At 41.7% G+C, this 27,991-nt stretch overlaps 1 protein-coding gene across 2 annotated transcripts; it reads right to left on the bottom strand.

Moving 5' to 3' along the window:
- Positions 1-8: 8 nt before the first annotated feature.
- Positions 9-27,766, bottom strand: yap1 (Yes1 associated transcriptional regulator). 2 transcript variants are annotated; one of them, XM_084352032.1, is made up of 8 exons: positions 27,719-27,766; positions 21,987-22,222; positions 11,195-11,313; positions 9,882-9,995; positions 4,692-4,858; positions 2,213-2,340; positions 915-1,027; positions 9-820 (listed from the first exon to the last, which is right to left on the bottom strand). In XM_084352032.1, the coding sequence occupies exons 2-8, from the start codon at positions 22,109-22,111 to the stop codon at positions 585-587; spliced, it is 1,002 nt and encodes a 333-aa protein (XP_084208158.1). In that variant the 5' UTR covers positions 22,112-22,222; positions 27,719-27,766; the 3' UTR covers positions 9-584. The 2 variants fall into 2 exon arrangements, with proteins under 2 accessions (XP_084208158.1, XP_084208157.1); XM_084352031.1 differs by lacking the exon at positions 27,719-27,766 and adding an exon at positions 23,341-24,060.
- Positions 27,767-27,991: the final 225 nt, after the last annotated feature.

Raw genomic sequence — 27,991 nt, 5'->3', positions numbered from 1 at the left:
GCAAAGCCAACATGTTCAAACTGGGCCTCACGTTACCTTTACTCCAAATCAGTATTGTTCTTTATGCTTCAAATACATCATTTTTGGTTTCTCAGGCTTGTTGAAAACAAACAACAAAAGAATAAAACCTCACAAGGCCAAATATAAAGCTACTCAAGCTAGATGCAATAGTCCCAAATACAGTTAAGTAGCGCTTCTTCACACTATATTGCAAGAGAAAGAGGCAGGAGAGTACATGTACCCGCCCAGCTCAGCTATGAGGGGAGACCAGGGGATGGAGCCACCCCTGCTCTAGGTAAAGATGCCCTAGATTCACTGACAGACCGGTGAAAGATTTGGGGACCCTTGCGTAATTGTCTGTTCATGGGCCAGCCTTGAAGACACAGACAAAATAAAGAGATAACACACCAGTGAAAAGAATACTGCCTCAAAAGAGGGTTGGCCTTACACGCCGAGACAAAGACAGAAGTCCAGAGACGCTCGCTGAAATGTCTTGTAAAAGCATCTATGAATCCTTCACAGATTAGAGCAGGCAGCAGTTCAGAGTGTAGGCAGAGGAGGAAGGAGCGCACTGCTCGCGTCTTCTATAACCATGTGAGGAAGCTCTCCTTGTCGATCCTGGTAGCTGCCAGCACAGACTCCATGTCGTTGAGGATGTCAGAGCTCAGGGCCTCCTGCAGACTGGGCATCAGCTCCTCGCCCTCCACCGCCATGCTCTCGCCCTCCAGGGTGCCCAGGTCCACGTCTGTTCCAGGGATGGTGTCCAGATAGTCAGGGAAACGACTGGGCTGTGTTGCCATGGAGGGTGGAAGAGGGTCCCCTGATGAACAAGAAAAAATGTTAGACTGTTCTGAAGATCTAGTCAGCTTGGTGCATTGCTGGTGTCTCAAAGTTCCTCTGTCCTCCTGCCTCACCTGTGTCCATCTCATCCACACTGTTGAGGAAGTCATCTGGAGTGCGAGGGACGCTGTAGCTGCTCATACTCAAGCCGCTGTCTGTGCTCTCATCCCTGGAGTGGTAGGTCCCGCTGGAAACAGAAAAGAAAAAGAAATCTGGGTTGTAAACTCTGCACCATCGCTAATAAACATTATGACTTCCATCCAGCTGAAGGAAATAAAAAGCTTTTTGTCTCTGCAGAGTTTCAGGATGACCTTAATGACCCTCACTTAACTCTGCTTTGAAACTGAACTGCATGAATCCAATTAACTGAACCGACAAAGCAAACACACTCGGTTATTAAAAGTAACAGTGTGGCCTTAATTCCCTCGGGGACTTTCTGCATACATCCTCGTTTGAACACTTCTATCCATGTGAATGACTCTCAGTGAGTTTTGCAGTGGCGAATCCACAGTGAAACCCAACGTAACACTTTTTCGCTCTCTATCGCAGAAGATAGGAAAAAGAGCAACGGTGAATCGGGCAACAGAGAGACAAAGAGGCAGAGAGAAGACATTTGACAAGCCTATACTAATTAGCAGAGGAAAAATATGTAGGCAGAGTATGGCAGAGGCAGGATGAATGAGGCCATTGTAAGAGCAGAGGAGTGGAGGCAACAGGGGGAGGAGGGGAGATTAGGTTGGCCTGTCGACTGACTGGACCACATGTTCTCATGGCCTGCTTGCTATTCAGCTCTTTCCTCACAGAAGAACCAGAGCTGGGGCTGCTACCCCATGATTTCCCAGAATGCCATGGAGCAGCATTCACAGATAGAAGAAACGTCAGTCCTTTCTAATCGCAGTTTTTTTCAGATCTAAATTTAAAGTCCAGTTAGTTCAAAGGTTTGGTTTTTTTTAAATTCCTTTATCTATACATGTTGTGGAAGCTGAATAAAGTGCAGTTTTATACATATTTCACAGGGTAGACCACCATTTAGGTTCTGATTCCCCTTTATTGCAGCAGCTGTACACCAGAGGTCATCATTGTGCAGTTATCTCCAGCCCAGACCTGCTGCTCTGAATGAGTCATTACCATGTGAAGAGGGTTAAGCCCAGAGATTGTCCCTCTGTTTTTACTACTTGTGTAACTCGGGGAGCTCTCACCAGAGCTCAAACTCAACATCCGAGCACACAGATTCCCTCAGACAGGATACATAAAGTCTGACGAGCTGAACCAGAATGGGAGCCCTCGCCATGACGTCAATGAGCTGCAACTGCACTCTACTGTACAAGGGGAACATTTCCTCCATTCGCTCTGGCCTCTGTATGAAACCAACCTGTTGAGGAATGGGTCAGAGCTGTTGGCGGTCATGGTCCGGGCATCTTGGGCCATAGGGGAGGACACAGGGTTCGTGCCGCCATCTTGATCCATACTGGTAGGCAGCTGATTTCTCAGAGCGAGTTCCTGTGACGATAAAGCACAAAACTCATGAACAACACAATCAACCCCACCCCTGACCTCTAATTGCACACAGCTTCATGAAAACATGTCAGAACTGCCTTATATCCCTGCTGCTCTGCAGCGTAAAATGTTAAATTAAGCACACATACTGCCAACATGGTGCTCTCCATTTCTCCCCATACACGGTGTCAGATTACATGAGGGGGCGACCACAGTTGGAGACAATTGTTTTCTACACATGCTGTATCAGATAAGGCTGCGGATATGAAGTCATGCTCTTTTTTTTTCACCTCCTTCCCTCAAAGTCCTTGAACAGGAAGGTGGAATGATTTGACTCGTGTCACAGTTTTTAAGTCATTAAACTTTTACAGGGTCACTGATGACAGCCAATGGGATGTTCATTTTTTTTTTAGTAAGGGTGTAAAGTAGCTGCTAGACACCCTAAGTGGTGGTAGAAGCTTTTATTGGTTGTGGTTGAGGAAAAGTGGACACAATGTTCCCTCAGGCAAAAGGATGAATAAAGGCTTTTATTAACCCTTTATAAAGTTATCAGTTGTTTTTTGTGTCTTTCTCTTTATTTCAGCAGAACTTGAACGTGTTCCTTCTGGAGAATTTAAACCAGAATCCCATGCACACACGTAAACAATCTGGTTTTGATTAGGAGGGATTATGAGGGCTGTGTACAGTAAACAACCTTTATGGTTTTCTTTCTGTGCATGACCAAGCAGCGTCAGCACTCGTCTGCCACCAGCCAGTCCCATACATCGACACCCGTTCTTCATCACACATCTTGCCATGTGGATTACATTTAGGCGTGGCAAGTATTGCCCCAAAGTTGAACTCTCTACACAAGCACATAGTCTGCTTGCATGTTTGTCTGCATGTTGCACAATTTCCTACCTCTATATTTGCAAACACATTATATTCCAAACATCTTGTATCTGGAAAGTTGCAGGAATCAGAAAGTTTACTGGAATCTATTTAATGGCCGGATGGAGGCGCTCTTTAAATGTATACACTCGTGTGTGTGTTTACAGGGACTGCTACTGCATATGTGAAAAAAAAATAAGTATAAAACCTTTTGTGGCTCCAGAGGAAGCTCATGTAATCTAATAAATAGCCTCCAGTGGTGTCACTCAATGGTTAAGTTGCATTGTGGGTAATGTAGGCGGCAGGTTTTGAAAAGTATGTATATGAATTATGCACTTTTTTCCTTTTCAAAACCTACGACGACTACATTACCCACAATGCAACTTAGCCACTGAGTGACATCATTGGAGGCAGATTATTAGATTACATGCAGCTTCTTCTATTTTCATCTTTTTATACTTTATACTTCTATTTCACTACATCTCAGAGGAAAATATCGTACTTTATACCTTCACTGCATCTATTCGAGAGCTTTAGTTACGAGTTATATGCAGGTTTAGATTAATACAAAAAAAAATACATTAAGTTTAAGCTACTTCTTAAACTACTGCTACATATTCATTGCACACAGATCAGGTGAAATCAATCAGGAAGACAGGAAAAAGAAAATGGATGCACTGTAATAACCGGTTTGCTCCGAAAGATTTGTTTACATGCATGAAGACTTTAAAAAAAAGTAAGAGAAAAAAGTCGAAGGCCTTGATATGGCTAAGAAATCATGATTCTCCAGAAGTAATCAGTTCTAACCAGCTCCTCTACCCCATGATGGAAACCAGATTTCTTCGTCATATGACATTTCACAAATTTGACAACAAGGTTACTCAAGTATACGCTTCATATGCCCTGAGGATTTTGAGTAAGGACAGTCCAAATTTCATCACGACACCCTGTCACACGTACAAACTAAGGTCATTTCCTACTCTGTGACCTTTAAACAACCCATGTGGATTGCATGGTAAACAAAGTGGCCGGCACCCTCATTCATAATCATAAAGCTCTGTTTCTAGTGTTATGACACAGCCTTTAGTAAACGACTGGACTTGGCTGCACCACCCTGTGTGGGCGACACGGTGACACATCAGCGTTAGGAAGTGATAAAATTACCACACATGACTCATCAGACCTCATTGCTGGGCGGTGTGACAATAAATTCTGATCAAAGGGGCTTAAGATCCAACACAATACATGTGAATGATGAGTCATTATGTAAAGGCCTGTTCAACATAAACATTTTGCTGGCACCCTCATTCGACTGGTGAGCAGTTCGAGGTCCAGTGTCTTGCTGCTACACTGATGGACACATACTGAAATTATTGACCTTGTGACCTTTGTGATACAGGTTAAAAGATCCTCTACGAGGCCACAGTATTACCCTAAAGCCTTTAAATTATTTTATAAAACACTTATAACTCTTAACTCCTGACCTGTGGTCTCTGTCGAAGCAGCTCCTGTTGCTTCAGTCTCAGCCGTTCCTTCTCGATCTGCTGCAGTCTCATCTGATTGTTGCCTCCCATGACTACGCTGTGGCTGGGGGGCAGCGGCCCTCCCTGCTTCACTGGGGCGCTCTGGGTGATCCTCTGCTGGTTCAGGGCTGCAAGAGAGACGGATAGGAGTTAAAATCAGTACTGTCAGAGTGATATGTAGTGCTCATTTTAAACTTTGCATAGTGAGGCTCCAAATCATAAATCATAAACATATTTTTGGGGTCTCAATTAAGTGGCATGGGACTCCTTTATCTAAAAGGCTAATATGATGTATGCAGCTTTAAACAACTGCATATAGGATCTTAAGCAGACTATAAACACACGCAACGTCTCTGCAGCTACACCCTTTAATGCTTGGCTGCATTTAAACACTGCATAACAAGACTGACAACCTGAGCGTTTTTTTTTTTTCCAACAAGCTGAACTTGTAAAAGACTGGAGCCAGTGCAACAGGTTGTGTAGTACAAGGGAAGTCCCAGCACAAGTTTTCAATCTAGCATCTCAAACAACCACTATTCCTGTAAGACCTGATCCCCTCCCACTCACTGACTAAGACAGGCTTTGTTAGTTGTGTGTTGTACATTGCATCAGTTATGACTTATCCTTTCATTGTGCGTTTCGTTTCCTTCTAAACAAATCACAGCTTATCCCTCAAGACTCACTGCCTCCTTCACCCTGGCCTGATGGCTCCACTTCAGCTGATTTTATGAATGCATTATGAGTAAAAAAGAAACTGAGAAACTAATTTAAAGTAGACCCACATCAGGTTCTGCAACACTTTTAACTTACAAACTTCCTTCAACCAACAAATGTAATTGTGATGTGTGCCAACAACCTAACTGTGTATTGGAAACACAGCTGTTCCCCAGTGAAATCTTTGTTATTCTTTACTCTAGCGAGGGTGGGTCTAATAAACATGAGTATAAAGCAGCACAGCAATGCAGCAATCTATGCATGCAAAGTAGGTCACACGTTTTATCACTGTAGTAGAGAAAGAGAAGCAAATGTGCTGGACCACAAGGGGTGTAACAGTAATGGAACCAATGAGGAGCGCTGTTTGCTTATGCGCTTGAAGCACCAACCAAAACAAAGCCTTGACGGGGGCACAATTTTCATGCGGGGCTGCCTCTCTCTGTGCTGTCCTGCCCGCCCCGGCACCTTTCTCATCACCATTCAATCACTGTCTGTTTACACTATCTCAGGAGCTGAATGAACCGTGGCTCAGGGCTCTCCCTGGGAAGCGCTGCAGGCCCCGCCCTGCCCTGCCTTCCGTCTCCCCTTCCCTCCCTCCCCCTCTGTCCACGCTGCCTCCCCCAACAACCCCACCCCAGCACATACACTTGCACACAAACACACACAGAGTCATGGAGCCGCCGCCTCCTCCTCTGTCTCCCACACACACTAAACTGAAAGCCATGGGAGAGTGTGTTACTTCTCTCTGCTTCTTATCTTTGGCAGATACTGAGGCCTTTTGTGGCTGGATCACTCCAGCATCAGGGCACCATCAGCTGTTCTCAAGGCAGAGGTGCTGCACATGTCAGCAGCTGTAGATCTGAAGCTTTGAGCTTTGAACAGTAAGGGGACGCATGTGGAGAAAGATTCACTGATACACAAGGCTACACATGAAAGGTCTGGTTTCAAACAACCTGGGTCTTGATTTTAATAGTTTTGACCATTATTCATATAAATGACAATAGCCTTGTGTCAACATCACTAATTGGAGGTCTGACAGGGCAAGAAATGACAATCAGGCAGCAAACTCATTTAGACAATAAAGTGAAAGCTTTCTGTAAACTATTGACTAAAGTGTCTGCTGTAAATTTCCATAAAAGTTTACAGACAGTGTCTCTGAATTTACAGTATGAATACTGTGTTGTTGTTAACATTATTTAATGTGCACTAATAATGTTCCCAGCTGTACGCCATATTATCAAAGCTTATTGAAACAGGCCCAAACTATGTAAATAACACCCAAGTTTAATTTCTTGGAGGTGTGAGTTCTGCAGAAGAGTGCGTCAAAAAGTGAAGAGGGCATCTGGAAAGAGATCCACCAACAAATTCGACCGTATGTTGATGAATGCAGTCTCACAGTGACAGAGTTTCTTGTCAAGGACTCCCTCACAGACCAAACAGCTAACAGTAACCAATGTTACTGCAGAAACTATGCACAAACAATGAGCATATCAAAGCAGTGAATTACATCTGTGGGTGACATGGAAGCGAAGGACAGGTTCAGTTCAGGGCCAGAGTGATAGCATGAAAAGAGGCTAGAAGACTGTGTGTGTGTTGTGCGTGTGTGTTTGGAGGGGTGCTTGAAGTCAGCAGCACATACGGGCGGTGATAGCTGGTGGGGCAGGCAGATAAGAGACAAGTTAATGCTGTCTGCCTTTTGTCTTTTTCACGCACCCCTGCAACACAACGAGCCAGCAACACAGGCCCTTATCAGACCATCACACTGGCAGGCATATTACACCACAAGATCACCTGTGACAGGTAGAGTCGAGGGTGTGCAAGCAGTGGGAAGTTCTCTATGTGACCAGGGCACAGCACCTTTGAAGGCTTTGTAAATATTTGTCTGCTGTCGATTAAACAAGTTTAAAAAAAGGTCCCTTGGGAAGGTGTTGTGTTTCTAGCATGGAGATAAGCAAAGTGGAGAAACAGTCTGGATGTGAGACAAACACTGTTTTATCGTCTTGTAAAACAGTAAGGTCTGAGTAAAGCTAGCCTGTGTTGACCTGGTGCTGCACGGTAAGGAGATGGAAAAAAACTGAGTCAGTCGGGGAACTTTGTAGGACTGTCAGTCTGGGAATTATGTCAGCACAGTACAGGTTAAAAATCGGAAGTTGTGTTAGTGTCAGTGAAAGTTAATGTAATTAAAAGTTGTCGATGAAACTGAAGGAATTCATAGGGAGATTTTTATTCCTCTGACTTGTGTGAAAATCACCTGGAAGGCTTTCACCCAGAGGGTATACAGGGACAACTTCATCCGAATCAGAATGGACACATACAAGGAACTTGATTCCAGTTTTACATCGCATTACATTATATTACATTACTTTTTTTTTTTTTTTCAGTTAGACACCTGAAATAAAGTTTATGGTAAAAACAAGTTGCAGAGATTGTCACGCAAAAATAAATAAATGTGCAGATAAAACCCACACTGTGCACATTAATAGATACTTCTTGGGTTAAGTTTAAAAATATGAATCGACCCTTTAAACTGGCTTACTGCTGCCTCATTACACTTTGAGTATCTAATTGCGGTGACATCATGAATAAAATGCCACTTTTCTGGTGAAGTACTCTGACAGCAGAGGCAGAAAAACATCACATGACATGATCGAGCAATGAGTTTGGTAAACGGCTTCAAAGCAAAACATCAAACTCTGAGAGGAAACCTGACTTTTCTGCACCCTCAACTATCCTCCTTGCATGTTTTCCTTGCTGTTCGTCCAGAGTCGTATGTACAGAAAACAACATATCCACACAGGCCAGCCCCTTTTTGAACTCAGCCACAGTGCAGTCATGTCTTGTTCCCTGTTCACCACCTCCTTGGATCTTAAAGAGGATGCATGCTTATCCCGTCGGCATTTTCCCTCTGTTCCTCCGTTTTTCTTTCTTCCCCTTTCGCCTCGCCTCTCCCTGCCCCCCACCTCCCCCTCTCACATTGGAGTTCTTTGACTGAAAAGGTCTAGAACAGATTAAGAGTTGGACCACAGAATAAAGAGGCCTGGCAGAGATTCAAGTCTGTCTGGAGCTAGTGCAGAATGGGGCTGTGCCTGCACTGGGCCTCATGCAGGGGAAAGCCAGCCGGCAACAACCCTCAGTTAAAGGAGCTCTGCTGCTTTTCTTCTCAAAGCTCAAATTAGCCTCCATTATCAAAGCAGCTGGCTTATGATTGGAGACCTACATAGCAGCAGTATAGAGGTTTCTGAAGCTGAGGAGCCCATTTCTTTGCACAAATGTGAAAGAAATGATTACAAAATAAATACAAAAGAATAAAACTTGGTGTCCACCGAGCACAGACCCTCACTTATGCATAACACTAAAAAATCCTTCTAAACTCAAACGATCACAAAGAACACATAACAGCAGAATGAGCAATATAAGAGATATTAAATGTATAACTAAGAGGCATTAGAATAAGTGAGTACAGAAAAGATTTTATCAGATGGAGAATAAAATGATGTTTAATGGCACATCATGAGTTAACATGGTCTCTTTCTCCCTCTCACTCGCTCTCAGGGGCCCAGCAGCCTTGTGTGTTCAAGACTTACAAATCTTCAAAGAGGTTCGCCGATCAGAGCCGCCATCTCTTCCCAGCTGCCCCACTCCTCTTACAACTCTGTTTTGAACTTTCCTGCCTCCCTTCAGAGTGGGACACACAATTGCTTACAGAAAAAACTGCCCTTTAAGTGCCCAGGCTCGATAAAAAGTAACACTAACATTTAACAGGATAACAGCCAGCGTGCTGATTCGCACATGTTGCCTTTGTGAACCAGGGTGAGCTTCCCTGGGGAACGCTGCCTGTAACGAAGGGACGGCACCTGAAGCGTAAATGAGTCAGAGTGACATAAGCAGGAACCTTCATCTCTGGAAGCCTTCCGAGCGCAGGAGGATTAGCTCATTCCCATGGCCACAGAGAAATCTCAACACATGTACCTGGTCCTGTCACTTATTCACCAACCCTGGCCACCACACACTGAAAGCTAACTGTCAAACTTTAGCCCGGCCTGGGGGATTAATGGCCAACTCAGCTGTTGCTCCAACACTAAAATGGCTGACAAAAGGTTAGGTGCAGATTTTGAGGGTGGGGGTTTGGTGAAATCTGTTTTCAACAACCACTGGTATGACTAGTCACTACAAAACAATGTCGTGGGGTGAATGAACTATGAATCATCCAGAAATGAACTCACTATTAGAGATACATCTTTTATCGATAAGCCAGAGCTTTCTACTGGAGAAAATAAAATGCGGTAACAAAAATGTTACAGAAAGTCTTTACTGCAGAGGCCGCTCTTTTAACTCCCTTGTTATTATTTTAGTAGCTACTTCATTTAATAAATAGCAGATGCATGGGTTTATACTTAGATCAGGAACAATACTAAACTTTATCTATCGCAAACTCACCAAAGCGTGGGTCAAGTCGTGGGTCAAGCCAGGATGTGGTCTTGTTCTTGTGGTTGATGTAGTAAATTTCTCCCTCTGATGTAATAGCTTGTTCCCAGCCATCAGGAAGAGGACCTGAAGGATGCCATGCAAAACTAATGTTAAAGAGATGCTGGTGGTTCACTCACTGATTACACTTTGTTTGACTGCACAACATATAGCAACTAGCTAAGCTTAATTACAGGGTATTGTAGTTATAGACACTCTTTTTTTCCACATTCAAAGCTTCTATTGACATTTTCCAATAATGCTTTGAATGGTCGTCAAACTAAAAAATATAAATAAATATATAATTCCTCGAACAAAATCTTCAATTAGAACAAAGTGTTTAATCGAATTAAATGGAGAGCTGAGCCAATGCCGATACATTTTTTACATTTTTTTGGTAATAATGATAATAGTGTTGAGTCAAAATAGACTTTTTGTTCCTGTGGATCATTTACAGTGCTGCTGCATTAGGACCACCCTGGTAGTACAGGTGCATGCCTCCCTTTGTGTGCAAGCAGAGAGCAGTGTGACTGCAGTAAATATGTTGTTTTGAAAGGCTCAATGAGGATTATTGCGAGTTTTAGGGCTGATTACATCTATCTTTTTATGAATAAAATTTAGAGTTTTGGACTTTACAACGCTCTGGTGTATCACATTAATATTAGCGTAGCCTAACCTTTAACTGCAACTGTGCAGAACTACTGGGTTTAGACAGAATGAACAGACGTGTAAAGAAAAAGCTGTGCATCAGTCAAATGCTGATTTAGAACGCAATATTTTGGATGAAGCTTCAAAGTTTTTAATTATTTGGTACAGACCTAATGAGAATGTAATAAATCTCTGATAAACAGACAAGCCTGCTCCTCAAAATGTCTTTATGCCGTCTTAGATTTCCATGTAGGTTGCCAGATGGAACAGTGACGATTTGAGAAAAACAGAAACTTCATCAGTAAACTCTGTGATCTGTGAGTCACGGAGCTCCCAAACATGTCAGACAGGACCTGTCACGTTCTACCTCAGCCTTACCTCACCTAGGGCAAATTCCAACTGCATGGACAGAACTGAGGTACACAGAGTCTCAGTGACATGTAAGAACTAGACTCGCCTGCTCCTGACTTATACTGTACGTTGTAGGAAAGAAAGAAAAGCCCAGAAATAACCTCAAGGAAATGTGATTCGGAGTTCAATGCGGAAAAAACCCACAATACGATGAACATTATCTGCTGTACACGTCAAGCGTTGCTTTTATAGTGAAACTAACTATCACAAAATCAACAAATACACACCACTGGCTGGGTTCATAAGATTCTGTTGCTGGACTGGCACAGAGCTGGCCGGGGCAGCCTGGTTCATCTGGAGCAGGGCTTTGCGAGGATCCTGCCAAGTGGTGGTCTGATCAATGTGGCTGATGGGAGAAAAGACACACAAAAATTTAAGTCAGAAAAATTACCACGAGCCGTAATCAGTAGCAAGTTCAAACCAGGGGCAGTATCAACGCAAAACAGCAGGTCACATACAGGAAGAGATGACTCAGAGCAGTTTCAACAAGCTCTTTTGATGAAAACTCTGAAAGTAACTCCTGCTTTCTGTAAACGATGACTGTTACAGGAACTCAGCTGTGTCTGTTTGGATCCAGTCTGAGCCCACAATTCAATATAGATTTACAAAGAGTTCATTCTTAGCTTGGACTGGAAGGGGATCTTTTTCAGTATAATTAAATTGTGTCATAATAAGAATTGAGAAACTGCACCTTGTTTTGAATTAAAATAAACTTGTAGGTAGAGCTGCAACAATTAATCGATTAGCTGTCGACTATTTTATTAATTGTTAATTGGTTTGAGTAATTCTTTATGGGAATTTCTTTTTTAAATTATCTGATTCCACCTTCTTAAATGTGGTCTATGACAGTAAACTGAATCTCTTTGGGTTGTGGGCATCCTGGACTTTTTATCAACACTTTTCACCATTTTTAGACATTTTATAGATGAAACAACTAATCAATTAATCAAGAAAACAACTGACAGATTAATCAACGATGACATTAACCATTGGTTGCAGCCTGAGTTACAAGACAAACCAAACAGAAGACAACTAAAACTAAATCAAACATCTGTTATCTGTCATATGTAAGCTGAACGCTTCTTTGTGAAAATGTCTAAGAGGCCACGATTGGTTTCATAACAACTATTGTAACGTGAAAACAATGTTGCTCCATCTATTTTATGGTTCGTCTTTGCCGGGACAGGAGCTGGGGCCGGGGGAGGGGGCATTGTGTTGCATTCTGTGAAGGCATTGATAATTAGTGCTTTGTTGGTACTTGTTGCTTGATTAAGATGGAAAGCTAATACAGGAAGCCCTCCTCTCCCGAGCAGGACCCTCTCTATTGAGGGAGGGTCAGTCCCAGGGCTCAACGCAGGGGGTCCTTTTTCCTGGAAGTGGCTCGGACACTGTGGAGTGTCAGGGGCTTTAACAATCTGGCGCCACATTTACAAAGCTTTCACCTGCTTGACAAAGGCACAGACTGAGCTACGACCTAAAACCCCACTATTCACTTGTTCTTTTTTTGTGTTTTGAAACATCCCATTTAAGGGACCCCCCTCACCTCCAACAAACAGGCTCCAAACTCATGTAGCTTGTTTATGTAACGCCACAACTCTTGTGTTTATAGTGCAGCAGTGGCCAACTTATTTAAATACACATGACAAAAACAAAGAGTCCATGTATAATACAAGTAAATACTACCCTCAATCTATCTATTGTACCCTCTAGTAATCAGTTCTGGATGTGTTCTTCCACCCACTGCGATTCTTGACAACTTGCTGTTAATTTGATCCCAAAGCGCCATTAGCCCAGATTTTGGAACAGCTGGTTGAAGTGAGAGATTCAGAGAGTTTCTCTTGGCCTCTGCGGTAATCCCAGCCTGCCTGTCTGCTCTCTGTCCCAGGCCAGAGAGCGAGAGGGCCTGACTCAGCACTCCTCCCCCCCACACAATGCAACCCATTTTGAAGCCCCCTCTTGTTTATGCTTTACTGATCAAAGGAGCTGCCAAATCCCCTACCAAACCCTCCCCCCCAGCCCTCACACACACACACACACACGCACACACAGATACACACACACACACACACACACACACACACAAACACCACAAACCAAGCAAAATAGCTGGAACTGCTCAGATTGGAGGGGCCCCTTGAGAAAGAGGGGTCACAGGGAGCGGGGTGAGACAACTACAGAAAAGAAAAAAAAGAGTGAAAGAGAAAAAAACATCTACGGAAGCAATCCCTCTGAATTCCATTGGCTGCATGAGTTGCTGTGGTCCTGTTACACGCCGAGCGCCCGCCCTACCCCCTTCGCTGCCTCCTTCCCACTCTGGAAACTATGACATTTATTATAGAGGGGAGGGGAGAACAGGGGAGGAGACTGGGAGAGGAGCACTGGGATAAGGGAAGGGAGGACTTATCGTAAATGAGAGGCCTGCACATCCTGGTACACCAATGCCGAACACAGAGGCTACGACTGGAAAACACTGATGGAAATATACAACCTCAAAGCCTCCAAGATCTCTGATTATAAATTCTTCTCCAGCCCCCCTCAAGTTGTGCTTCTCTTAGCACAGATGAAAGTACAAATATTGAGTTTTCTATCAAAGCCTAGCTCTGGAGGCTAACATTTGTACCCCAAATCAATCAAAACAGATGTAAACAAAGCTTCAGTTCAAAACAGAGGAGATTATAATCAAAACGCCTGTGATAAAATCCACACAGTGTGAGGGCTTCCAAGTCAGCACCACACTGTATTCATAAAGCCTGTATGTGGGAAGTCAGAGAACTGGTAAATGAGTTACCAAGCGCCAGTAATTCATCACCAGGTTTTAAAACTAAAAGATAATCCATTCACTCAACCTGCCCTGAACCCTATATGGCCAGGGCTATACACCGCTTCCTGTAGGCGAAACATAAAACAAAACAATGTCATGGCAACTGTTGGGACGGCTGGAGGCCACCAGTTGCTGTTAGGAATTGCTGATGATCTGCAACCTCCACGGTCACAACTGCTCGGTGTTGTCTTTACATGTCTCTGACACCACGGCAAGCTCAGCAGGACAGACATTGCACCCTCCCCCAACATCCATCCCGAGGGCAGGGCAGTGGACAGAGCAAACTGGTTGTGGATCAGACCTCGTCAACACTAACACAGTTACGTTTCAAAACAAAGTTCATAGGTTTTCTGAAGTGATGTCCAAACCAACATGCCAAAACCATAAGACCAAACTTGAAATAAATATATCTTTCAGGTCTTCATGAAGAATTGTGGCTAATGTAATGTTGTGTAAATGCCAATGAAACTTGGCACCATTAGAATCTGATGCAAGAGATCTGAATTCAAACTGGCCAATATCTTAATGAAGGAGCCAACTATAAACTTTAAAAAGGCACCCGCGAAGCCTCAAGAGATAAGACAGTAGCTCTGTACCATTTCTGTGAAGTGGTTTAGATTTTTAAAGCATCACTTGCTGCTCACTGTTGGGAGCATTTCAGCCAAAAACTAAATTAGTTTGAAAAAAACAAAAAGTTGGAACCAAGAAAAAGCAGGTTTTTCTGCACCTAATGTGCAAACCGAAGTAGGCGTGTCCTTTTCTACAGGTTGATGTGTTGTGCAACTCCTTCCGTTTGACAACACGTCCTTAATTACATTGGTTATGCTCAAAATTGGTGGAAATGAGTGCTTGTTAGTTAGATAGCACCTTGGTTCAAGAATCTTGAACTGAGCCAGTTAAAAATAATCCACAGAAAGCATGAAGAGTGCTCCATTTCTTTCATATTCAAGCACTAGTGTTTTTAAAAGAAGAATACCTCTTTGGTGTTCAAACCTGCAATCCTACTGTCGACGACAGGCTTAAACAGTGAAAATAATCAATGTCTCAGCATTATTAAGCATTCTGTTGTGAATCCAAAACAAAAAATCTAACCCATCATTACCTTCTTGAGGAAGAGTAAACCATCTGTAAATGGCCAGGTACTGCAGGAAAGGACAGCAATGTGGTTCAAACGTGACCCATTATCAAGTCGGTTGCCTCTACTGTTGAGCTTTACTTGCTAATTTTTGCTCAAGCTGTCATCATGGTCGACTGTGGCTTAGCAGAGCACAGAGTAGGACTCTTGATCCACCCAAGCACTTGACATCTCCTTGACTGATGGCCCAATTATCAAGGTGGCGTTTATTGTGCCAGCGTTATTTATATGTGTCTTGCTGAGAAGGAGGTTGAGGGACCTTTCGCATAAAGGCTAAAATTGACTTTGCTTAAATGATCTGCTGTTCAACTTCTCTGTTCAGTAACAAGCTGCTATCCATCGACTTGGATTGTTTTTACTATACTAAGATCATTCAAGTTCGAACTTCTCTTTTAGTAGTTTAATGTTACAAGACTGGGACTTAGCAGAGTAACTTAGCAGAGGTTCAACATCCTTAAAGACATCCAAGTGAAGAACTCTGAATGCTGCACTTGCTGTTTCACAGACCTCATCTGATTACAGTGGCATGACAAACTTCCTAACACTCGCATTGTCTGTTTACACCCATGAAAATTGTGGCGTTTACATCTGGCCTCGTGGAGAATGTTCTATCCAAAAATAAGTCAGCTCTGTGGTCTAAATGTCTCAGAACAAGCTCTGCTACCTGCCAAAACAGCAGATCAAAGCGAGATTTGAGGCCAGATTGACTGTTTATTCCACTGAAATTGTCTCAAAGCCAGATGTCAAAAGCTGCGTTTCACTGGTGTAAAACAGGGGAGTGAAGCTATGGGGAGTACAGCAATGATGAAACACGCCCTACAGCTGAGTTGTCAAATGTTAAAAATGGGATCCTCAGGCCACAGTGGCTCCACCCAGGGAGTATATGCTTGGAAGGTGGTTGAAGCCGATGACTAAAGAGTGCACTGAGGGAGGCCAGATGTAATCAGGCCTCTAAGATGAGGATGACCACCTCCACTCTGGTTGACTGGGGATGCCTGGCTGCCCCTCTATCAGCAGGACATCATCAAGAGAGATTATTGGGGCAACCTCTGTGACCCTATTGTGGCTTTAAGTTTCCCTTTGAAGGAGGGTTTGTATCACCATACTTCCTAACGAAGCAACTAATTCACAATGCACCAGGACTGAGTGTAGCTCAGAAGGTTTGGTCTGACTTATTTTCAAAGACTAATACAAAATACTAATTGACTTATATGTGGCTTTAGGGAGTGCCATGTGAGATTATTTAGTCTTAAAAGTTATCTTAAAAGTTTTGCATTTTTATTTAGCAAAAACTGTGGCTATGTTGGTTGAACTGCATAAGTTCTGATTTGACTTGTTATTAATGGGTTAATACATATATTTAAATAGTTAAAAATAGTTCAAATGTAAGCGTGCAGCAATTGACAACATATAAATAAATGTTTATTTTGCTAATTAGGTGCTATTCAGCTCCTGTAAGGTGCTTTAGTTTGAGTCATTTGGGGAACCCTAAACTCCACCTGAGAGGGTCCACTCAGATACTACATCTCTGTGGAGATGCCCTCGGTGACAGTGGAGGCATTGATGTCTGGAACAGAGGTGTTACATCAAGACTTTGGTAAACACTAGCCTGACTTTCTCACAGTCCCATTTGTGTACTGAGCTGACAGGCCCCAGTTGAACAGGAAGGGCCTTGTCTGTGTGTGGTCAATAAACCAAAAGTTTGTCAAACACAAAGTTGCTCCAAATGAGGGCTTCACGCAGACTTACAGCCCAGTCTTCCCAGCGCCATTTGTGACTGACCGAGTGGCCTCAGTTCATAACAGCTTAGTTTGAAATCCAATTTGCGTATTTATCACTTTAACTTTGATGCAGAGTTGAAGCAAATTAGAGAACAGCTGATACTGAAAATATTTATGCATTATATATGATGTTTACATAAGATGCTAAGTATGAGATTAGTGTTGACTAAGCTATAAACTAAATCCATTTCAGATAATAAACAGTCAACAATGCTGTGGTAAGATTTTTTTTTAAAACGAATGTAGTGCAAATTGAAAAAGGAAGGCCAGGTAACTGAAAACTACATTTTACACAGCATCCATGAAGTAAACATCTTTTAACCACGACATTTTTTTGTGTCTTGTTTGTGAGTAAGTTGTACTTAGCTACATTCCATCACTGGTTATTCTAAATTCTGACACTATGGGTTTAATTTTTTCTGCAAATGTATATGACCCAATTATCGGTTATTAGTCTCCTTGATAAGTTATAATCAGTATCTGCACTGACAAAAAAAACATGCCGTTCAATCTCTAGTTTAAAGGGACTGAATTAAAATACGCCAATGGTAGTTTTTCTATACTCAAAGGAAAATGTTGGGGATTTTAAGACAAGAACAAACCATTTCTGTTTTACACAAGCTTAGCATTACAATGGAGGTACAACCGTCTGCTGGAAATCCCGAACATAATCTCATAGTCCAAAGCAGCAATGCACAGATATCCACTGCATACAAAAGTCCAAGTAAACGCTTTGATCATTCCTGCTTTACCAGGCGGTCTCTTTGAATTGTATTTAGTGCAACAGATGTTCAGGAAACCCCAGATAATGTACACTGAAGCTCGACTATTTATCACCCTGCTTAAATCTCCTGGTTCACCAGACGTGCAGCTTTACAGGCTTAAAAACACACACAATTAGTAATATCCTATAATTCAGAACGGTAAAAATTAACTTATCTGGTCACAGTGAATAACTTTAATCAATTGCAATCACTGTTAAGTCACAAGTCAGCCATTCTGGTTGTGGGAAACCAGGCTCATCAAAACAGTTTAAAATCCAATTGAGAAAAGACAAAAGTGTCCATCAACACACAGCTCTACCTGCCCCTCAGGGCAGACAATAGCTACTCCCCCAAAGCTTTCCTCTGCTTAGGGCTGACTTCCCACGGACTAAAAGCTCATTCAAAGCTGCATTTAATAAGCGGCCGGAAACAGTGATTACCCCTCCTAGTTTACCGGTGTGTCTAAATTAGAAACCTTCATTAGTTTATGACCCAGCCCTGGAGACCAGCCCTGCCCCCGTCCCAGTACCAAGCAAGGTGACCCAACCTCCCTGCCCCTGCTGTCATAAATCAAAGGCCACAGCAAACTGCTGGAAGAAAGAGGAGGAAAGGTCAATAGACTTTGTTGACATTCTCTCAGTCCTCTCTCGGCTTTTGTTTTTTTGTAATAGCCGAAACAAAATAAAGATTTTCGCAGGAGATTGCTCGTATCTCGTATTAATGCTTTATCACAATTTCCCAGAGCCTGAGGTGATGTCTTGAATATGAAAAGCTTGAAATCCAGATTTAGAGCGATAGAAAACTGGGAAAAGCAGAAAATCCTCAGAATTTAGAAGCTGGAAACAAATAAAGTTGAGCATTTCTCTTAAATAATGACTAAAATTATATATTGATTATCAAATTGTTGGCAATTCATTTCTGGGGACTGAATAATCAAACTGGTTACTAATTGTTTCTGCTGTCAGCACTGTTGCACTAAGTCAATCACTTTATATTATATATACATATCATATATATACTAGATTTTACACCAAACTCCTACCCCGATGAACATTTCAGATGTTAAGAACATGGTAAAACTCTTACGAAAGCCGCAGCCCTCTCTCACCGCCATCTTTAAACTTCATGTCAACCATTTGTCTATTTTGGGAAGGCTCACATGAGTCTCAACAGGCCTGTGGTCTGAATAAAGATCACTGTTTCACTGCTGGGACAAAGGGAGGGCCGGAGTTTCTCTTGGCCCCTCTTCTAGTCATCTCCACATGGCTGCCATTTAACTCCATTGACACAAAAGAGGCACCATCACAGCGCCATGGCTCCATTCATACCAAAACGGAGCCTGGCTTTTAAAGGGAGTGGGACATCGGCATCCGCGGGGCTGCTGTGATTCACAGAGACCAATCAAATCCAACTGTATGATCCTAGTGTACCAGTGAACAACAGACGGGGAAAGAGAAATAATTCTCTCTTAAAAAACTTTCACCCTGAGTCGATGTATCTCTAAGGACAACAGCGGTCACCTGAGTGTAATGTGAGCCCCCACTCTCCACTCAGCTCTGCTAGCTGCTGACGGACTCCCCACCCCCACCCGTCCACCCACATACACACACATACATACACACACACACTCTCGCTCGGCTTCACCCCTCCTGCAACACGTCTCAGGCAGACAACCCCTGTTTATAAATAGGGGAGTGTCTTTTCCAGCAGCTCTGCCGAGGCCGCCTGTATTCCAGATCAAATATCTGAGCTTTGATGTGCGGTGTATGGAAGATGTCTCCTCCAGTTTTCCTTACTTGAACACAAACACTGTGTAGTACACTTAGTCTAGTTGTACAACATGCCAGTGGAGACACAGTTCTTTACAGAGCTACTCAACTGTTTTTCCTTGTAAGTGGAAAGCGAGATGCTCAGATATTGGAATACATGGTGAACACACATAATCTGTATCTGCTCTGAATATTTAGCCATTTATTCTTGACATGCTAAAGTATAATATTCAGGGATTTAAAGTAGGTTTCTCTTTTTCTAAAAAGAAAGATGGTCTGTTGACATATGGTGCAATCCTAAACTGTGAACATATTGTCTTATTTTATGTTTTATTATGCCTTTAGCGAGGATTCAAGGACCAATGTATGTAGTTCAGTATACTTTAGTCTCTGTGGATTTCTTCTAGTAGGGCGAGTTTAAAAGACTTGAGCATGTTGTGTTTTGTAACAAAGTTTGTCTCTTCTACCAAACTGTTTTTAATTCACAATTTAGAGTCTTGTGTATTAGTTAAAGTAGGTTTTGTATGAAGTATCACTGCTGCAATTGTAGATTTTATGTCTCACAGTTAACCAATCAATCAATTGTAGATGGTGTTTCTCTATCAGCAGTCCTGTTGTTTTCCATATAAAACCAGTGAAAAAATTAATCTCAAACTTTTTTGAGAAATTTCAAATTGCGTAATTGTTATATAACAAGGAACATTTACAGTTTCAATTTGTACGTATTGACGTATTCCTATAAACAGCAAAAAAACTTGATAAAGCAACAAATGTTTGAGCTACAAGATATAAAAGATATAAGTTTAGTTACCAAATTTAGTTTATAAAATTGCTTCATTGTCTAGAAGTGCATTAGCGTAGTCAGTTTCTGAACAACTGCAGTGATCCTGGGAGATTCTGAGAACAGCTTTTACTCCCTCCTACCCCCACCAGTCCTTTTGTACAATTTTAGAAGAGCCTCCTCAAAACAGACCAGATGTTCTCCAGATGTGAGACCTTAAACATCTGGTACTGAAAGCTCTTTTTTGATCCTAGTAAATTTGAGGCTATCGTGTTTGTTCAGACCCCACGTCAGAGAGTAATATTTCCAAGAACTGACAACATGTTGCATTTAATAGGAGTAAGAATGGCAACTTTCAATGTCAAATCATCTCTGAACACAATCTGCTGAGCATTTCATCACTAAAACATTTCACAATGGGCAGATTATCTTAACATAAATTGTTGACAAATACGTCACTTTTATGAATAATTCAATCTGTTCACAAAACGACAGAAAGTGGAGGCATTACAAGACTAATAAACACATAAGAAAGTAATAGAGAATAAAAAAGGAAACCCTCACAGTCCAAAAAGTTGCTGATGAAATCAATGACAGACCTAAAGGGCTCTGGCATACCTGCTTCCTACCATTAAAAAGTTTACTTTGGATCATTAATGTGGAAGAGATCTGCTGGTTAGCAGATGAGTTTTACAGAGCTGTCTGTCCTTTGCTGTCTGGGGCGGCTACAATGGTCCATTGTTTCTACTGAAACCTGAGACCAAGAAAAGGAACACTACATACAGCAGCAGTCCCTCATAAGACTCCTCTTGTTTGCAGTGGCCACCAAATTTAATAACCTACAATTTAACTATTGCAATTGTCTCTTTTTGAGCACACTGGTCACCATTGTGCACTGTAAGATTGGCAAATTATTGTCAGCATAATGTACACCGAACAGAGCTGTACTATGAGAGTCCAACCTCAAGACCACTGCTCTACTAACTTGGACTTTTCTTGGCCATTACTGGAAGCTAAATTATTTCCTTCTCTTAAGAATTGCAAAATAAGTTTTCAATCTGTGCTTTTAATTTGACATATTATGTACATTAAAGGATCAGTTACATCTCTGTTGTCCTTAAAGGATAAGTTCAACCAAAAATTTTAATTCAGTAATAATCTATTCAATTTTATAGTCCACAAAATATTTCTCTCACGCTTTTAGCTTAGCAGCTCAAGTGAAGATTTCAGCATTAGGTGTAAATAACATCTTTTCATATCAGCTCGTGATCTCATGCTCCTACAGACTTGGATGTTTTTTTTATCATTTCAAGTCCACATCTACTTAAATTATTTAGGAGAATGCTGCAACGCTGTTTTGCTGTGAAGCTCCAGAAATGTTTTGTGAACTACAAAACTTCACCTGACTTTCCATCGCAGAGCGGAAGAATAAGTAGATAATGACTTAATTCTCATTTTTGGGTGAATTTATCATTTTATTAAGTATAATTTGTAATGTATATACTGTATGTCAGTGACCATTTTCTTTTCGTCTTAAGTAAGTCTTGACCCATTTGAATACGTCCATTTCGCTGGCTGGACATATTTCATTGATTCTTCTTGAGTTGTTGCATTCTGAAATATGATAAAAAGACTGGTCTTATTTGGTAAAATGAAAGGACACAGATTTTCCATAAAAGGTTTAACATAGTTGGGTTTTTAACAACAGATATCACAGATACCTTATTTCTTGAACCTGTTATTGTCTGGCCAAGAATTTATCAATTAATTTTAAAACTATTTCATTACATAGCCTTCATCAGGTGTCAAAGTGTTGACAGTAGGAAACAGATATGTCTAGGGCACTTAAGTATATTGATTACATCAATAAACCATCCATTCATTTTCTGAAACTGATGCAAGCTTTCCAGGTTCCAAGGACTGTATAATCTAAGAAACAGTGTTGACACTTGTTGCCAGCATACTCACTTGAGGAAGTATCTCTGGCCAGAGGCGGTCTTGGCCATCTCCCACCCTGGGGGCAGAGGCACGTCATCAGGAATCTCATAAGAAGACTGACGGAGATGTTGAGGGGAGGGACTTGCTGGGGGCATGCCAGACAGGGAGCCACCAGAAACGGCTCCCAACTGCAGGGAGGCCGGGGATGAGTGTGCACGGACATGGTGGGGTGTGAGCGCTCCGCCGCTCCCAGCGTCAGTACTGGCCTGTGTTGGAAGAGAAGCAATATTAATAACAAAAACAAAATAATAAAATCTATCCATATCATTATGATGAGGGTCACGTTGGTGTAAAATTTGAGTTTGTTTAAATATTTCTCCCTAAAGATATCTTTTAATGAATGATTGTTTCATTTGAGAGGACATTATACAATTGTCACAACAAAACTAGTAGTTATAAAAGAACTGTCATACACCGTGGACATACACCGGTAAGGATTAGATTGTTGTGGACTTAAAGTCTACATACATTACCCTGATCTAACATTTTAGTCACTTCTCAGCAGTTGTAACCACTCCACATGTATGTTAGAAACTTATTTTCATGTGCATATGTACACACGTTTGAGTGTTGTGTCTGTGGATGAGGGAATCCAAGGCCTGTGTGGGACAGAGGAGAGCGCAGACTCTGCTGCACAACAACGCATGCGCACTGATGACAAAACTCCACAGAGACCACAAGCAACAGTTGTGGGGGACGGCAGAGGGGGAGGATAGGGGGAGGGGGTAAATAGGACGAATTCAACAATCGTAAGATCTTTCTGTCATCATTACAGAACACTCTGTTTTGGAGACTCTGTTTCATTATTTCCACATGATGTGCTACTCGTCAGATAATATACAGCCATGAACGTGACTAACCAAAACACCTACACATATGTGCACGTTAACTCGTCCTGTGTAGGTTCAGCCAGTCTGACAACTCACTCATCAGTGTAATAATATCATAAATCAGTAATAAAGCCAGCTTCTGAGGCCAAACAAGTGGCTTTGAGGATATTTTGTTTACTCTCTAACTTTTACGCACAGGCCCACAGGCCTTTTCAGCACTGATTTTGTAAGTTGCTGGGAGGTTTTAATCACATGTAGTCCTGATGTAATACAATGTGTTAGAGCGGAGGGAAAATACACATTTTACACACGCAGATAAACCTCTCCTGGCACAGCAGTAATATCCCACAGGACATTAACGACTACTAAGCAGGATAAAGTAACTACCAAGTCACTGTACCAGTCACATACTGCAGGCCTGAGCCCCCACAGGATGGGCCTTGCTTTAATCGTGATTTCTGGGAAGGGGCAGAGGAGAGACAGGGCGGGCTTACTTGTCTGGAATGGGACTTTGGTTCAGGAGGTTTGAAGAAGGAGTCTGGCAGCTTCCTCATCCTCATGGGTACGGAAGGGGGGACGATAGTGTTTTTCGGGTTCATCACGGCGTTGAAAAGCGCCTCCAGGTCGGTCTCTGAGTCGCCCCGTACATGGACGATTTGGTGTCCGGCAGGAGGGTTATGCTGGCTCGGATCCATTGTCCCAAAAGTCTGCGAACTTTATGTGTCCGAAAAAGTCGCGTTCAGAAAACTCACAAAAAAGTTCGAGCCAATCCCAAACTTTTTTTTCTTCTTCACACAGCAGGAAAGCAGGAAATCTCGACGACAGTCAGTAAAAGTTCTCCGGAGTCATTCTAAAGTTTCACAGCCGAGGACTTGGTTTTCTTCCAAAGTGTGTTAGCTGTCGATATTTGCAGTGAAACACAGCGTTTCCCTGTTGTTTCTTGCTGGCATACTTGAGAATATAACAAAGCGCATATCTACTCCACACTGGAATCTATGTTGTCGTCCGGCCCAAACTTTTCCCAAAAAAAAAAAAAAAAAAAAAAGGAGACGCGGCCACAAAACACGAAAAAACACAACAAACGCAAAGAGTCCAAGTCCTCCTGCGCTTCGGCCAAGTTGAAGCTGTTAGTGAATACTCTCAGAAGAAAGATTCATAGTTCGTAGAACAAATCTCCGCAGCTCACTTACTAGAAAAAAAACTTTTGCTCCAGTCGGGTCTAAACTTTGGGCAGGACATCAAACTTTATGACTCATGGGACGTCTGCTCCAGAGGCGGGGCTTCGCTTTAATTGGGACAAGAGTGTTTAAAGGTACAGTCAGTGTAGCCCAGGGGCCCGAGGACGACCAGGGGCCTCGAAACATTAATATATTTTAAAAGTTTACATAAAAACATGAACTTCGATTAAATAAATTCGATCCAAAATGACCCAAGTTGAATAAAAAAATACAGATTTTTAAAGTTAAAATTCCCTCACATAACCTTCATCTGACAGCCTCCATCTGGTGACTCTTGTTATTGTTTATTTAATAATCGATGGGATAACTGAACGATCATTCTTACACATTAATTAAATCATCTGGGCAACAATTGCTGAATTAAAGTATTCATTATTTCGTTGGCAACCACTTGAATACTACAAGGACCCCTGCTGATGCCTGATTATCCAGCTGGAGCCCACTTGGGAAAACACTGAATTTGCAACCCACAATGTAGAAGTGCCAAGAGTGTTAAGTAAATAGACAAAATATAGCAAAGATGCAAGTTTCATAAGTTGTTCAGCCATATTAAAAAAAATGCACATGCACGTGGAAGATGTGTGGAAGTATCAAAACCTCAAATTAACACAGAATTAGGTCAAAACGAATACGTTTTATAATTGCTTTTAAAAGTTTAAAGTGTTTTAGGGTACACTTCTAAAATTTTCCACAATTTACTGCATTTGTACACTAGCCTACTTAAATGTGTTTATTTATTTTGAACATGTGTCTTTAGGCTGGATGATGATGCAACATACATGTTCACGACTCAACGACCTTAACAATGATTTAAAACCACACTCCCTCATCAGTAGTTCCCTGAAATGGTACTATGCTTTTTTTTTTCTCGCACTTTTTTTTTTTTTTTTTTACAGTGCTCATGAAAAGTAGATCCATGCAGTTCCCACAATTGTTATGCTAATGAGGCCCCTCTTCCATTGAGAAATCATTTTGTCAAGATCCACTCTCTTTGGATACAGAGGCTCTGTTTCAACTCTTTTTCCCATACATCTACTGAATGAATGATTATGAAGCCCCATTAAATACCCGCAGACACTGTAAAGCCCCGATGAGCAGATTAAAGCGCTTCCCCCTGCCAGTCACACACACATGCTTATGTTTCTAAACAGATGCACGTCCCAAGTCTAGTTTTTTTAATTTAATTTTCTTTATTTTAAACTAATTTCGAAACTTCGGCAACTTTATAATTGAGCAAAATAAAGATTACGCAGCATTCAGCAGGTCCAATTCAATAACTTCCTGCTAGCCTGTTCATTCAGGGCCATTTATTCCAGTCCAGCATCACAATTATGGTCCTATAACTGTCTTCTGGGAATATATATCTGTCCTATTATTTAAAAAAAAAAAAAAAAAAAGTAATTCAAGGGGCATTTAAGGATTATAGTTCACACCACAGTTATCTGAGAACATTGTAATGTCTGTGCTGCAAGCCCACATATTCTGATTTATGAATGGCACATTCTATGCACACATGCTGCCAGTCAAGAGATGTCCATTGTCTGGGTGAAAGTGGTCATTTTCACATCATTGTAACGCACTCAGACACATTAAAGAGATGGACTGCAGTGTCCCGGCAGCCCTGAGGGGACCACCCACTTGGCAGAGTTTGGTCACTTTTAGTCAACATCTCTTCTTCCAGCTGAAGCGACTCAGGCTCACTGGGGTTTGGTTTGATGCTGCGGGATATCAGCAGAAACGATTTCCTGGGCTCCATTTCACAGAATCAATCCGAGGTCACGGAAGACAGGGCGGCTATATCAGTCCTCCCTGTTTGAAACGCTTTGCTCTGGTGTTATTATCGGATATAGTGACGCACGGTGTTGCTACAGACAGCTGGGCAGATGGGAGCTCGAGTGCCCCCTACAGTCTTTAATAGGTACAGTCTATGGGTATACATCATAATAAACAAACAGGCAAACTTGGTCTCCCTCACACACACACACACACACACACACACACACACACAGAGTCGACTCCAGTGGAAATAAGAAACACTTGACTTGAGTAAAAGTCTTAAAGTATCCTATATTAAATGTAGTTAAGTCTTTACATCCCACTGTCAATAAAATACATTTAAAATGCATTACTTTGGCTCTGATGCTGCATGCAATCTGCAAATTCATCAAATAGTAGCATAGCGGAAAATGGAAATACTCAGGTACCTCAAAATTGTACTTAAGTAGCACTTGAGTAAATGTACTAAGTTACATTCCATCACTGGAAAAACAGTTATTGTATGTTAGCTTTTAGGGTTTTTATCAGTTTTATGGATATGCTTTATAAATACTTTTTATATCTGGTCATCCTTTTTGTATGTTGTTTCTTTGTATTATCTATATTTCTGCAAGTATGTAATGTGTATTTTGTTTTATGAGAGTAAAGTTTAAAAAAAAAAGGTAAGATTAATTTCAATATTGTCTTCATATGCAATATTGTTGAACACAACTGCAACCCTCTATCCACAAAGTTGTATCTTTTTCCAAGCATCCAACCACTTCTTCAGTTTTACAGAAACCGAGCCAGCAGACCAGACACTCGTTCACGGCATGTTAAATGGACTGTAACAAAACATGACAAAACACTAGTGAGATTGAGCTTCACAACGGACCCAAGCACAAGCTTGAACTTGCAGCTGTGGAAACGTCTTCCCTTACTTTCAGCACTCTTGCCCTTTCTTGTTGAGTTTCTGGGTGTTGTGCTGGTTAAGGCTTAAATGTCATTAAGCTCACCATTGTATTGTATAATGACTCTGAACATTAACAGTACTAGGCCAAAGGGAACAGATTTCAGAGACAACCTGCAGCAGAGGGTTTGAAGCAAAAGTTTGGCTGTGCAGTCTGCACAGATGAACTCTACTGTGCATGATTTTACTATTTGGTATATATGTGCATGTGCATTCAGAATTATTTACTCACTAATAAAAGTGAAGGGGATAAAATAAATAGACAGGATGTTTTTTTAACTTTAATATTGTTCTGAAATGCAATTAATAAAAAGAAAGGCAGAGTTGAGGCCTGGTTATTTGGTTGGGCTGGTTGTTTCTACTCTCCCCTTTTTTGATTTAGTAACGCTTCAATCAACATTGACCTATCCTGATAAAGTGCCAGTGTTTTTCCTCTCTAATTACCTTATGCCCATTGGCTTCGAAGTGACATCAATGTCCCTCCTCAAATAACCACATTAGACATCTTTTGTCCATTTTACTAGAGAATCTCTTTGCACAAAACTCGTCAAAGGGCTTCTGCTGCTGCAGGCATCATCATACACTAAACGCTGAGCATATTTCTCTTTTTGAGCATCTCTCTTTGTTCTCAGTTATGGTGTAAGATAACAAGGAGAAGATGCATGACTCTACATGGCAGTGAGAAAACCACAGTCACTTCATTGTTTACAGCTCCGTCTTGACACACTCAAGAATGTATACATGGATAGAACCAGAAACATGCAGTAAAACAGAAAAAAGTTTCATCACTGATGGGAGCCTGACGCTTCAACTGAGTTTGAGCTTCCTCCACCTCTCGGAGCAAGTCCTAACAGGCCGACTGAGGGACAAAACCAGACATGCTGGTGAAGGAGGGGCAACTGAACTCACATCAATAATCCCTGCAGCTTTTTCACTGATGCACAGAGGCAGAGAGAAACATTTCATTAATAACCTTTTTATGTATCATTTAGACAACTGAAATCAAATAAATGTAGGCTTCAGTGTACAGATGTTATTCTAATTTAGGTACATTTTAATGAAATCAGACCTTAAGCAAGAGTAAAGTTTAGGGTAGAAGCAGTTGCAACAGAAGGCTGGAAGGCAGAAGCTCACCTTGTTGAACCAGTAGGTTGACTTAATCGTCCTTTCTGCAGCCTTCAA

Source organism: Pagrus pagrus, assembly GCF_965226575.1.
Source record: "Pagrus pagrus genome assembly, chromosome: 4".
NCBI classification, from domain to species: domain Eukaryota; kingdom Metazoa; phylum Chordata; class Actinopteri; order Spariformes; family Sparidae; genus Pagrus; species Pagrus pagrus.
This window is presented reverse-complemented; position numbering and strand designations above follow the sequence as displayed.